The following is a 14,184-nucleotide window of genomic DNA, read 5'->3' as shown; positions in this document are numbered from 1 at the left end:
GTTCCGCGCTCGAACAATGCACATTCAGCGAAAGTTCCATTTCTTGCGCGACAATCTGGTGGCTACAGGAGAAGCTGAAATACAATGGGTACCTACGGAGGAAATGGTAGCGGACATTTTTACAAAGGCCTTACCTCGAGAGAAACACTGGAGGTTTATGCGGGCTATGGGTCTTAGGCAGCGCTTGAGTGGGAGTGTCGGAATGCGGTCAGGTGACGTGTCAGATTAGATTAGATTACCTTACCTTCCTGTTATAGTAGACAAGCACTGCCACCTGCCAGCGCTGTAGACAGTGCTGGCTTCGCTCCTTCCTTTCCTCAGTCAGTGATCTTCCCACTAGACTGAGGTATGTTCATCTTCTATTCCCATACTATACTGTACTCATATGGTTCTTAGAGTCCTCTGTACAGGTATAGTCCTAATACAGTCAGTGATCTTCCCACTAGACTGAGAGTCCTCTGTACAGGATCTCTTACTTGTATGAGACCGCGCCCTCACCAATGGTGCAGAATCGAAGGGACTCACCTCAAGTCTACATGGCACACGGCTAACCTTCAGGTGTATATACACTTCTGCAAGGGTAACCAACATGTGTCGTGCGCTGGTGGCAATTAAACAGGATTGATACAAGTCAAAGAGACAGGGTTTATGTACGCGCTGTACTGATGCCCTGTTCTACCTCCAGAATGCACTTCCCACTGGAGGAGTCCGTTCGCCAGTTTCCGAGGGCCCTTCTCCTTGAGGATGCGGAGAGCCTCGACGACTTCAGGGTCGAGTACCTGTGTGTCTCGAATCTCCTGTTCCAGGGTGCTTGTATCCGTGAGTGTGGCCGACAGAAGACGGTAACGGACTTATTTGCGTTCAGGCGCTGCCATCACAGGCCCATTCGAGCGGGTTGGCGCGTCGCTCAAACTGGGGCCTGTGGCGTGGTTTACAGCGCGGAGCATGACTCCTCCAAGGTTCCGCCCTAGGTCCGTACCGTGCACACAGCTGACAGCGTAACATGCGGACCTTTGAACTGCGTGTCTCTTCATTATGATGGAGCCTTCCACAGCGCTGGACCTTGAAGGTGAAACTCTTCATCATGACCACGCCACCACACGTAAATTGACAGATAGGCACTCATCCGGTGCGCTCAGATGAGATGACATTATTGTCTAATGTGCAGACCAGTGGTCTATGAACGGGCTCCACCAGTAAAGCCGGGGTCGGTGGCGGCGTCTCGGGTCTAAGTCCAGGTGTTCATGGCACCGTAACTTTGAACGTCAGGCGACTCGCCTCCGCACCGATTCTAAACACATGATATCCTTTGAAGAATCGCTTTTGGGAAGGGGTTCTCCCTGCATCATTTGATCCTGCGACTCGCTGCGATAGGTTCTTGTGATTGTGAAAAGGCTACGCGGACGTCTCTGCAGTTCCTGGCAACATAGTGCGTGATTAGGTTCTTTGATGAGACTATGCGACTCTATGTACTAAAACTCATTTCATATAGATTACAATCCTTATTATGCGCCCTATGCAGCAACTCCTACCGGGTTCAAGGAGTACTAAGTGGGCTATTGCGTCTGTTTCTCTGGCTATCACAATCCGTGATCGCAACAAGCTACGTTGTTTGCTGTAAGTCTACTACTTCATTCAGCGATTGTTTCATCATACCTCGGAGACTCTCTTCGCGCGAGATGACAACTACTTAATGAACCTCAGGTAAGACGCCCAGATCCTTTTCCCCAAGTCTCCGGGAGTTCCCATTCTGCGCAGTTCACGCAGCTCAACTAGTTTCCGGGAAAAATGCTAGTTCCGCCCCCCTACTTCAAAGGAATGGTTGAAAGTGAGCAGAGATGAAACATGAGGCACATCTGTTCATGGCTGCTAGCTCCACGGTGCCCGGACCGCAAGCTTCAAGGGCTTCGTGTTACATCCCACTAGGGTAAACGGGCCAATGTCTAGATAATATCATTGCTTTACTCGACGTCCAGATGCGTCTATGCGCGCGGCACCAAGAGTATATATAGGCCGAAGTCACTGCAGTCATTGCAGCAAACCCAGCAAGCTTATAGCATTCGTAGCACAGCCAAGTGAACTCCTTCATTGTTGCCCTTCTACTTTGCAAGCTGATGTCGTCCTGTCTTCCATCAGCATGCACTCTAGCGCTCTTATGAAGCTGTCCATGGTCGTCGCCGTCGTGGTCAATATCGCTTCTGTGGTCGCCCTCCCGGAAGCTATGAGTCTTGGAGCCCGTCAGGGGCCAATCGAATGCCTAGCGGAGCCGTGCGACCCTGTCGAAGGTTGTTGCGGGAATGCCGTCTGCACTCCTCATGCGTACCTAGGCCTTCCTGGTGTGAGTGAACGTGTCTTCTTGGCCGTTCTGATTTTGGTATCTCTCTGACGCTACTGGTCCGGACTTTGTATGTATCGCTATAGGTTTGTACCCCCGCAACTTGCGACGTCATTTGTTCTACCACCGCCGACTGCTGCACTGATGTCTATGGGACCACGTTCACCTGCCAGCTTCTCGATGGACAGTCTGTTGGGGTAAGTGTCTTACTACCGTGATCGTGCGCCCTTGCGTCTTGTGTGAGGTCTGACTGATTATTATCTCAGGTCTGCATTCCTCAGTAGATCTGAAGGCACGAGCATATTACCCATGGAGTCAGCAAAATTTGCGTTTGGAGAATCATTCTGACGGTCAAACTGTTGTTGTCGCACTGTAGTATTTACTGAGAAAACCAAGATTTCAATGGTTGAGGCTATATCCGATAATGCGAGCACACCATTGAATGGAGGGATTGCTCAGTTGACTGTTAGATTCCATCCGGAAGCACAACAGGGTTTGCTTGGGCTTGAAGCATGCTATAGATATCTCGGTTACTATCGAAGCTGTTTCTACAGATTGGTGAGAGAAAAATCATGTACAATGGTTTGTAGAGGGCGGCGCAACAGTCGAGTATGCTAGGAAGATAATATGGGAGACGTCTCTAAATCAATATCCTGACTCTCCGATGTCTGGGGTCTCCATTGCATCTGCGAGGGGATCGTATGCATGGGCAACTCTCCATCATGCTCGGCGTACTGGCTGTTCTCCTTGAATTGGAACAGGATGACCTCCGTGTTATGATCATTCTGTATCATTGACGTCTCCTGAATGCTGACTTGAACGTGTCTTAAGGGTATTTCCGGTGCAACGGGGATTGTACCTGCACTGAGATGCGCTTCCCATGGCGAGTGATTCAGTGCCACGATCATGACTATGAGTGTCGGATAAATGACCTGCAATCGATATATCAGCTCATGTCCTGCAATATACTGGCAAGGTAGGAAGATTTTGCCTCACCACAAGAGGTACAAGGGCCCCTTCAATGAAAATGAATAGACAAAGATCCAGCTTGTCGACTCGACCCCTGAGTGGTGTGCTAAATTCTGAGTTTCCGGACTTGAGCTGATACACTGCAACCGGAAGCTAAGAGGGATTGAGTAGGAGTGAGTGATGGGCACAATACCACCACCTTACCCAGATCAAAACATATACAACACCAGACTCTACTAGCAACGCCATGACCTTCTCGACTCGTGTCCGTACCCCGGACCCGGCTAGATGTTTCCGCATAACCTGTCTATGTTTCCTGCGATGACCTTGTGACTCAGGGAGCAAGCGAGCGAGAATAGAAGGTACCATATTACCAGGTTTTGATCCCAATGAAGCACGTCGCAACAGTATTCATAAACAGGGAGAAAACAGTTGCAGCGGATCCCCAGCTGACCCCTGAGAATAGTGACCCTGATGGGTGTGAGATAGCCATCTCCCGCCTACCAACCATCGGGACTACAGGTATCTCCCAAGCACCGCAGATATGAGCCGTGTTCACCACACTCATAGCTGACCGGTAAAGACCCTCAGTAGACATACATTCCTCATGTATCACAACGTACCACTGGTAGCGGCGAGTAGCAGGAAGCCGACCATGTATACTGGGAGGTGTCCTCTCCATAGAACACAAACTCGCCACCAAACGATGGTGTCACCGAGTATTACCTTGAAGTCAATCTGAATCAGTGACCATCTTCAGCGAATTTGGAGAGAATGACCGACGTTAGTTAATAAAGCGCCACTCCCCATACATGTTTGTCTTGTCCATCCTCTGAGACTAAAGGTTGAACTGTGATTCGACGGGAATTTGGTGAAACAGTTATGTGATGATGAGGAGTAGCAGTTGAAATCCAGGGCCTTCAACTTGTCTATAGCGCCGTTGATTGAGGTCGCGACTTGGGAAAGCGTATCTACTGTGTTCACAAGGACGTAAACCCAGTATGTGGCTGCAGAGATATACATGACAACGACTGCCATAAGCATGGCTTTCGATGTGAGTTGGTTGAGGCTCCTTCGGCTGAAATCTGGGTCAGAACATCATTTCTGCCTATAGCCTTGTAAAAGAGTACATACATCAGCATATATGATGCAAAACCCGAGAGTAACGTAAGGCAGCCTATTTGTCTGTCAATACCGAGTCATTTTCATTAGGAGACTAGTCTACCTGTCATCAGGGAGGACAATAATGCGACAAGGACTTGGTCCTTCGTGCTTTGGCCGTCGATATTGAGTAGGTTGTTAGAAGCGTCCTCCACAGATATGCCTATAAATTCCCAATAGTCCAATGCCACTGTCACATTCTCCATCTGATGAGAAGAATACTGTCTGCGCCAGGGCTTAGTTTGGGATCGCAGGCAAGGTTTGGGGGCGAGCGTGTATGAGGGCAGCGGTACCCGTCCAGTCGATGTCGTTATATATCTGAGCGTATATCTTGAACGCCCACCGCTATTAGCGAGAGCCATGCTTGACGCAGAGGCGCTGTGCCGATGTCAGCTTGGTGAGGTAGCCTGAGAGTATTCACAGCTGTCCGAGGTTCAGTGTAATGGTCTGATTTGATTACCATCATTCTAAATCGCCCCAAGGAGTTCATAACCTTGGAATCACCACTATTTCCCATGGATAACGCACAGACATGCATCGCATTAAGGAAAGGTACCGCACTCGAGATGCGAAGGATGTCCTGCGGTCACCGCCACAGTCCTGTTAACAAATCAACTTCATGAACGAGTGGAGCAGGGTATTGTAGTCAATGCATTATATTGACACTCTGGCAGAATCTCGAACACTAATTGTATATAGGCAACACTTCGGTCACTTGTGCAATGAGGCCTACTCATGCGAAGGCGACCAACTCGTAACAAGGCTAATTCTAGGCTTGCAATATGGCAACGAAAGTTTCATCACACTCTCAGGCTGAGAGCGGAGGAATCTTTCCCGACAGCACAGGGTGGGTACTGATAGGTTTCAGCATGGGATGCTGACATGGAGACCGACAGCGTAGGAGCGCCCGAGCAGTGTCGTGCCACCCCAGTGTGATGGCTACCTTTGACCACGGTGAATGATGTGGCAGTGAGCACGGATCGCTTCTAGCCCACGTCCCCTTCGCTCTGATGCGAGCACCATCTGAGCTGCTCACCTCGGCGGGAGTCCCGTTTGAACGAAGTGTCAAGCCCAGGTGGGCATGCCCTACTGATACAGGACAACCTTATACGTACTGTTCGGAGGCATCTCGGATATGCATTGGGCGTCTCAGTTCGAGGACTCTCCCACGCATGCGTGATGAGCGGATTGAGCGATGAGGTCGATGCGTCGTCGCCACTCAGTACTGGGATGGATGATAGTATAGAGAGACGAACGGCAGACAAACGATGTCAGCTTGACCAAAGCCATGCTGTGTGAAAAACGAAGCACAGTCAGTACGTACCTGGATCCCGAGGCCGACATGAAGATCCACGCAGCAAAGCCTAGGGTAAGACTCCATGCCTGTCAACAAGACTGAGATGCCAAGCTCAACTGAGGTGGTACAGCATTGATGGCTGATAAAATCAGGGCAGCAGAAGGGATGGATCATTAACCAGGACGGAAGCACCTGGTAAGTAAGCTTTCCGACGCTCTCGATGCCTGATCGAGCCAAAAGTAGGCGGTTGATCCCGCCGAATGCAGACAGGCCTAGGAGATCCATGCATATGATATCCAGCATATCATTGATACTCGGTGGTACTGCAATGCTACTTTGCTATGATCTCCAAGCAACCTTGACTGATTGGCTTGGCCAGATTGCTCAGGCACAGGTCTCCCAACACAATCACGGGCGAGTCCCGAAGAGGCCTTATGGTATATGAAAATGCGAGAACAGGAATGTCGTGACGCGTGCCTACAACTACAGTAACCCCGTGGAGTGGGGATGTGGTGGAAGCTAAGATAATCACAGTGCCGCACGCCCTGATCTCCACGACGTGGTGATGGGGAGCTTAGAATAGGATCGCGGCAATCTTCTCTCCGATGGTGACTGGAGGTTGTGCGGGCTCCTCCGTCTCCTCGACGGTTGGGATGCCAGTGACGAAGTCCATTTCGTGAGGCTTCCAGACCTTTGTCCGCTTGAAGATCTTCCAACCGAAGTAGAGCACCGCAAAAATCGGGATGTTGATATCTGCGCGCCGCCTGGTCAGTGCCCTCTCGTAGATGACATGGACGCAAAAGCGAATGAGAGGTATGACACATACAAGCGGTGAGGAATCCCGAGGCGTTGAAGTCGAAGAAGACGTTGAACCCGTTGATGAGGATGAAGATTGTGATCCAGAAGATGCCCCAGTACGAGAGCCACGGCTGAAGCCCGCTGTGGTACACGAGCTTCGTCCTGTCTAGGCCCTGCGCCTTGAAACCACGGTCTGAATGCGCAGACGACCATCAGTCGATGAACCCGCACACCCGAAGGACATCAGAAGGACTTACAGAAGAAAACATACGTGATATTCATCGCTAACCAGCCAAAGAACCCCCCGACGGTGGAGAGGTTCACAAACCAGTTGAAGACCGTCTCCGCGCCCGAGCTGACGTTCATGAATGCCAGCAGCGAGAAGCAGCTCGACGCGATAACGGCAGCTAGCGGCAGCCCGTTCTTCGTGCAGTACGTGAACAACCTCGGGGCCTGTCCGCGCAACGCGAGCCCGTACAACACGCGCGATGAGCAGAACAGGAAAGAGTTGCCAGCGGAGAACGCGGAGGTGAAGATGCCTGCGTTGATAATGTGCGGGAGCACCTTGATGCCTGCGCGAGTCATGGCAATCACGTAGGGTGACTCGGCAGCGTTGCCGGTGTCGGACAGTAGGTTAGGATCGTTGAAGGGGACCACCATGCCGGTGACGAGCACGCCGAGCAACTGCGGGAGCGATGCGTGAGCGGTTAATGCATGGGGGGCGGCGGGGGTAGTCGTGGACACACGTAGAATATGAGGATGCGCCAAAACACACGGCGCACGGCCTTGGCGACGTTGCGGCGCGGGCTCGCAGTCTCTGATGCAGCGCTGCAGGCGGCGGTATGAGCGACGCCCCTCCGGTAGAAAATTCATCAAATGGGATAGCACGTACACAGCAACAAGCTCCATACCCTGGAAGGAGAATGCAGCTTGGACGAGCACCGTCAAGATACCGAGGAACTTATCAAGAGACGGCTTTTTAGGAGTAAGGTCGGCGCCATTGAGCGGACCGGGATTCTTCCAGTACTGCGAGAAGTGTCGCAGACGAGCGTGAGCAAGAGAAATGCGCAGGGAAGGTGGATGTGCCATACGTGGAAGCCGAGACGCTGCTGCTTAGGAGCTCCTCCGAGATCGATGACCAGGCCAGTGATGACGAGGATGGTGATCAACAGCACTGTAAAGTCGCGATAGCGGGAGCGACGATAGCGAGTGAGTTAGTCTTGATGTCAGCATTGGCCTTGCTGACCGAAACGCGGTAGTACCGCCTCAGAAGAAAGACTCACGCTTGATGATCGAGAAGATAAACTCAGACTCTCCAAACCACCTCACGCCGAAAATGTTGATCGCGCAGCACAAAACAATGATTACCGCAGTGTAGCCCGCTTGATGGTTCGTCTGCGAAGACCACGACCAATATCCAAAATCAAACCACGATTGGATTTCACTATCAGCTCAACTGGGTTAGGGAAGATGGCATCAATGGAACACGCACGTTATCGTCCCAGAACGTCAGGAGGAGGCCGGCAGCAGTAATTTCCACAGGCACGGATATCGCGTTCGTGTAGAAGTAGTTCCAACTACGAGCACGCGACAGAGGACACCGTCATGAGCCTCGCTGTACCCCGGACGCACTTGCTGACACGCGACTCACCCGACAGCGAAACCGAACGCAGGGTCGACCCAGCGCGCCGCGAAGTGCGGGAACGTACCGGAGATCGGCGCATGCGATGTCATTTCGCCCACCGCGCACAGAGAAGCATACGCGGTCGTGCCGACGAACGCGTAGGCGATGAGCGCACCGAGAGGACCAGCAGCTTGAAGCGCATGACCGGAACCCAAGAACAGACCGGTACCAAGTGTACCAGCGATCTACGTCAAGTCAGTATCCAGATTCGTGGCTCTATAGGCAGAGAGACAAAAAGGAGGTGCGCTTTCGGGAGGTGGATCATGGCCAAAAGGAGTAAGGCGCGCTAGCGAGGCCGCCGTTGGCGCAGAGGAGCGCGCGCGGTAGAGCGGAGAGGGCAAGCAAGAAGGAGGATTGCGGTACTCACAGCGATCATTTGTACATGACGCTGTTTCAGCCTGCGCTGAACGCGATCGAGGTCGGCAGCGTCGAAGTGATACTTGCTGTCGGTCTGCGTCGTGACATAGTCGTGCACGACGCCCTTCTCCAGCGAGCTGGTGCGGTCGGCCTTCTCCCCCAAGGTATCAGACATGGCGACTACGTCTGCGAGGGTTGGGCGGGAGGAAAAGGAAGGACCAAAGGGTCGTGGGCAGCAGCGATGCGCGTCGACACGAAGGGAGGGAAGAACCCGTCCTGGGTATCAGACGACCGGGGGGCAGAGTAGAAGAAGCAGCAGAGAACCCCGCGCAAACTTCATCGACGCGCTAGGCAGATCCGCATGCACGATTTCGTCAGGCACGGTCTAGCAGGGGTGGGACGAAGTGCCAGCGATAAGCACTTCATACAGCATGCCTTGTGAACCGTCGCCACTGATAAGGATCCACAATGGATGATGTGGATCGTTCGTCCAGATCAGCCCTGGATAAGGCAGCTTCAGGGGATGGGGTAGGCTGGTCAAATATGTCGGAACGAAGCCAGATTACATCTTCCGGTCCTGTCTAGTACATATAGCGAACATTTGAGTTGGTTCCGGTGGAGGTACACGAGCCGATCGACTCGTCAGGCTGTTGACAAACGAAACAACCTTGGTGGAGTGTGGATGCAATAACAAAATAGATACCACCCATCCACGCCACCAATTCTCCGCTCATGACTGACCGCTGTGGCTCGTCTGCGAGCATATCACAAGGCATAGAGTCATCAAATGAACCAGGGCTGAGCGCCGAGCGCTGAGCGTGAGGCATGGAAGACTAACCTTGCGAAGACGTACATACCTCCCACACGGTCACTCGTACTCCCACGACGTCTGCCCACCACGTCAGGTATTCCAGCGGCACACGCCGATGCGCTGCTGAAAGACGGACCTTGAGCGTAGTTGATCGTTGTGTCGATATCCGCAGTTGGATGCGCCGTCGCGGCGTTATCAGCCGCCTGCAAACGCCTGCATCAAACTGCAGATGTCCCGACTAGCGAAGACTAGCGACCAGCAGCGGAAAAGCGCCGGAGGCACAACAGTTCCGGCAGAGATTTCATCTACTCGCCACTGGAGTGATGTGGAGATAAGTACGTTGGGTGCGTACAGGGCCGCGGCGAATGTCTTCGGTTCGGAGAGGACAGCGGGTGTCATGGAGATTCTATGTCCGGCTGCTGTCAAGGTGTTCTCGATAGCGTCCTCGAGAACGCGATTTGCTTGGGCTATTCCTGGTAGGCTCGTGAATCAACCGGACCGACCAGTGCATCGTCCATAGATGTGTTTTGGCGCCCGGAACAGATAAGATATGTAAAAGGCGCTGTGAGAGCCAAGTCGTTAACGTTCAAACAGCGTGGCTTTCCTTCAGGGCCATAATCTTGTGATGTCAGCAAATGACTTCTCGTGATTGGCTGATCGATTACGTGCCCGAAGCACGGGTGTGTCTCGCCGCAAACTGAGCGAGTGAGTGGATGACTTCCCATAAGGATCTACGGCTCTGGAGTGTCCGTAGACATATATCGGAGCTCTAATCTGTCCAGAGATCTCGGGCGCTCAATGATCAGGCCGGGATATCCGGAGAGCGTCTAATGCTATGCACGTGCTCTTTTGCGCCTTACATCAGCACCCAATGTAGTAGGCGATTGATCCCAACACAATTTGTAATGATGGCACCTTCCTTTCGAGTCGTTTACGACCTCAAGCGAGCTTCTACGGCTGCGTTTAGGTCTAGAAAGGGGGGTCGACCCCCCCTTCTAGATTTTGGGCGCTTGCAGCATCTACGGACGTCGGCCTCGAAAGCGGAGTACAAATCGGCATCGGCATCTCGGCGGATAGGACACTTTCAGTATCTACGGACGACAAAATGGCCGTAGATCCTTATGGGAAGTCATCCAGTCAGCTTTGCCTTTTGTCTCTGACCTTTTCTTTCTTCTGTGCCTCCTGCTCGTTCGTTCTGCATGTTCAGACTCTGCGAGATGGCGTCTTGAACCTCTGCTTCCGTCACCAACCACGGCAGGGAATCCGATGTTTTCGATTGGAGAAAAGCCGATGAAATGGGGACGCAAAAGGCAACCGCACGTCGTTTTCAATGACTTTTATCCAGAAATGCCACATATTCACGGATTGTTTGCCTCGCGCGTCCCCTTTTTAGAGACTTTTCTCCAGTTGGAAATACCTGAATTCCTGCCGTGAACGCTGCCTCCGACCCCAAGCCAGCCTCGTGTTTTGTACCCCATGACGGCTCCTTCCTGATTTCACAACGAATGCGCTTTCAGTATGTTAGTGTCCCTGTTTGTACCGAGCTCTATAGGGTAGCGCATACAGACCCCAAAGTGAGTCATCGTCAATTTAACGTGTATTTCTGCCCTGACGATATTTGCAGACGAACGTCCGACACGCCTCCAGGATTCAGTGACCGCATTGATGTTCATCATAACATGCGAATCCTGTCGATGTGGATGACGTACCTCGCTAGTGAAGAGTACACGTCGCGTTCTGTACGGTTCGTCGAACCTTCTCTTACTCAGTGCTTGAGAATCGAGATAAAGTCACGATCTGCCGCAGGGCGGTGCTGCCATCTCATGGATGGCGAACCGTCACTGCGGCATATAGTCATGACCTTTGCTTCTGACAATGCATGCTAAGGCGGCGCGCTGGACATTAATCCCGGCATGGATAGCCTTGGCGTCGGCTCCTCATGACGGACTTATCTTGGGTAGACGTCGGAAGTAGTAACTCCAGTGGATTCAAAGGCAAAGCGTTGAGGCCGGCAACGGTCGTGTGCAGAGAGGCGGCAGGGGTACAAAGTGACATCCCGTCAAGGAGGTGCAGTCGCATTACGCCTCAACTCCTGTCGCAATGAAGAGGAAGAGAAAAGGGAAAGGGGAGGAAGCTGACCGCAAGCCTGCTATGCGAGCGTTGCGCAACAGAGCACGTGACCCTCTCGACCAATAACGATGCAGGACAAAGACCTTGAAACTCAGCCTGAAGGAGCCTCGTGGACACAATTTGGCAACACACGTTCTGACTACCTGCATCTCGACTATAACATTGCATCCTCGATATATCTCAGCTCTACGACCAGACGGAACTCACATCTGCTTCCTTGACAGGAAGAAGATGAGAATTGTGCCGCCATCCTTCAATGCCAGCGACCAGAAGCTGCATCTCGAAGTGAGGTGTTCGGATGAGGAATCGCTTTGGCATTCATCGCTGAGTTCATCACAATCCATCGTGCCGCAGTCGTCTTCGAGGCTCATTAGCGTATACACGAGGTACCCAATACTATTCAAGGTATATCGGTCACGATGTCATAGTAGCGGACGCATCAAATCTGTCTTCTCAGCGCTTCAGTCGTCACCTGTCAAGCCAACGAGCACCGATCATGCTGTATCGAGGACAGCGACAGCCTTTAACAGGCTCATAAGTCCAGGGTTCAGCCGTAACCTAGTTGTTTTCATCTCATGCAGATTGGCCTTGTAAGTAAGACCGGCTGCCATTCACAGCACTGAACGTTTAGGCGGTCATGGCCGACGTTCAAGGTTTGATGATGAGTGGCAGAGCTCATAGGCTTAGTCCCTACGACCAGTTGACGCGGACTTCGGTGTCACATTGATGACTATGCATTCTGTCAAGCCGGGAAGGTCGTGAAGTCTGGTAGTTTGACTCCGTCGATACATAGTCTATGTGAGAAAGCTCTATGTGACGAGCGTGAAATTTTGTGACCGGTGTTGTAGAAGGACGTGCCCCTGATACATCAGTCCTTCAGGAAAGATATAATCTACTTCTGGCATCATCGATTCCCGAGCCATTCTTTCGGTGACACTTACTGATAGAACGTGACTCAATCGGAAGGACGAAATGATCAGAGAAGCAGCGTAGAGCGTGGCATTGTGCTTTGATACTAAAGATTTTGCGCCGAAGCACCAGGAAAAGACTGTTACCTTTAACTTCAGTTTCCCTCTGCTCCGGTACATATATCAGGGCTCTCTTCCATTTTGTTCAGAAGCATCACCCCCGTCTTACACCTTCCTACCCCTAGTGACCACACGAGATTGTTCCCATGTCAAACTCGACATTCACCCTTGATCTTCCCTGGGACACTCTCGTAGCTTCAACTTCAGAAGACATAATCAAAATTGTCCTGTCTACTTTACTATATGGTTGTTGAAAGTTGACCAAATCCCTCTATATATCAATCCGACTGAGTTGTTTATCAGTATGCTTCACAACTCTAGTCCTCGTAGCATTTAGGGCTCTTCAAAAGTGAGCCCGCCAATGTATACATCCATACTCCCTACTCGGTTACTCATAGGCTAACATGATTCTGAAGACAATGACATACTCATCGTTTCACAACCGTTGTCCTCGGTTCGACACTCGTTCTCCTCTATTTGCCCACCACAACGGCTTTCATCAACACGATTCTGCAAACACAGGGCAATATTCATACATATGAGGCTATGGCCTTGGAGGCTGTCTGGGAGAGCCGCCCAGCGCGTGGCGCCACCAACATCTATGGATCCTGTGCGAATACAGCGACACTTACAGCCAATGTACGTCCTGATCTTCAGATCAGCCTCCATTCATTTGATACCTTCACGCTTCCTGATAAACTCGGGGCTGTGAAGACAAAGATTAGATCCGACTAGAGTCGAAGCAAGATCTTCAGTCAGTAACGAAAGACTATATTGCAGCAACGAACTGTACCTAGAGTCGAAGCAAGACTACAAAGGTTAAGTAAGTAACTACAAGTTAGAGGTAGAGGTAATGAAGTACTCACTCTTCAGTCAGTAACGAAAGACTGAAGAGGGAGGACGCAATCTGAAGTCCTTATATACTACAGAGAAGAGTCCATGACTAATCAAAGAGTGGTTAGTCACATGTACCATAGTGCGATGAATAATACAACGATGAAAGAATTGCGACGTATCGCACCATAGGATGAGTAAGAGATGAGTAAGGCATAGACCTGTCTAGACCGTTCTGGAGTAGTACGGATTGTCCTAGACAGTACCAGAAGAGTCCAGAAGCATAGCTATAGTACACGAGCAGAGAGTCCTAAGAGATCCTGTACAGAGGACTCTCAGTCTAGTGGGAAGATCACTGACTGAATTAGGACTATACCTGTACAGAGGACTCTAAGAACCATATGAGTACAGTATAGTATGGGAATAGAAGATGAACATACCTCAGTCTAGTGGGAAGATCACTGACTGAGGAAAGGAAGGAGCGAAGCCAGCACTGTCTACAGCGCTGGCAGGTGGCAGTGCTTGTCTACTATAACAGGAAGGTAAGGTAATCTAATCTAATCTGACACGTCACCTGACCGCATTCCGACACTCCCACTCAAGCGCTGCCTAAGACCCATAGCCCGCATAAACCTCCAGTGTTTCTCTCGAGGTAAGGCCTTTGTAAAAATGTCCGCTACCATTTCCTCCGTAGGTACCCATTGTATTTCAGCTTCTCCTGTAGCCACCAGATTGTCGCGCAAGAAATGGAACTTTCGCTGAATGTGCATTGTTCGAGCG

The 14,184-nt window shown here is 51.4% G+C and overlaps 4 protein-coding genes across 4 annotated transcripts; 1 reads left to right on the top strand and 3 right to left on the bottom strand.

Annotated features, from left to right (window-relative positions):
* Nucleotides 1-13: 13 nt before the first annotated feature.
* On the top strand, nucleotides 14-229 carry DICSQDRAFT_71624 (uncharacterized protein; the record flags this gene model as incomplete). Its single annotated transcript, XM_007370812.1, has 1 exon — nucleotides 14-229. A coding segment is annotated over one exon (216 nt), but the record flags the coding sequence as incomplete, so codon positions are not given.
* A 3,228-nt stretch (nucleotides 230-3,457) lies between these two features.
* DICSQDRAFT_71566 (uncharacterized protein) lies at nucleotides 3,458-3,673 on the bottom strand (the record flags this gene model as incomplete). Its single annotated transcript, XM_007370811.1, has 1 exon — nucleotides 3,458-3,673. The coding sequence occupies one exon, from the start codon at nucleotides 3,671-3,673 to the stop codon at nucleotides 3,458-3,460; it is 216 nt and encodes a 71-aa protein (XP_007370873.1).
* Nucleotides 3,674-6,103: 2,430 nt separating this feature from the next.
* DICSQDRAFT_141282 (general amino acid permease 1) lies at nucleotides 6,104-8,859 on the bottom strand. Its single transcript, XM_007370810.1, has 10 exons — nucleotides 8,612-8,859; nucleotides 8,212-8,429; nucleotides 8,053-8,137; nucleotides 7,844-7,955; nucleotides 7,652-7,734; nucleotides 7,453-7,586; nucleotides 7,307-7,388; nucleotides 6,818-7,244; nucleotides 6,589-6,753; nucleotides 6,104-6,515 (listed from the first exon to the last, which is right to left on the bottom strand). The coding sequence occupies exons 1-10, from the start codon at nucleotides 8,774-8,776 to the stop codon at nucleotides 6,337-6,339; spliced, it is 1,650 nt and encodes a 549-aa protein (XP_007370872.1). The 5' UTR covers nucleotides 8,777-8,859; the 3' UTR covers nucleotides 6,104-6,336.
* Nucleotides 8,860-13,961: 5,102 nt separating this feature from the next.
* DICSQDRAFT_71590 (uncharacterized protein) lies at nucleotides 13,962-14,177 on the bottom strand (the record flags this gene model as incomplete). Its single annotated transcript, XM_007370809.1, has 1 exon — nucleotides 13,962-14,177. A coding segment is annotated over one exon (216 nt), but the record flags the coding sequence as incomplete, so codon positions are not given.
* Nucleotides 14,178-14,184: the final 7 nt, after the last annotated feature.

Source organism: Dichomitus squalens (genome assembly GCF_000275845.1).
Source record: "Dichomitus squalens LYAD-421 SS1 unplaced genomic scaffold DICSQscaffold_77, whole genome shotgun sequence".
Lineage (NCBI taxonomy): Eukaryota > Fungi > Basidiomycota > Agaricomycetes > Polyporales > Polyporaceae > Dichomitus > Dichomitus squalens.
This window is presented reverse-complemented; position numbering and strand designations above follow the sequence as displayed.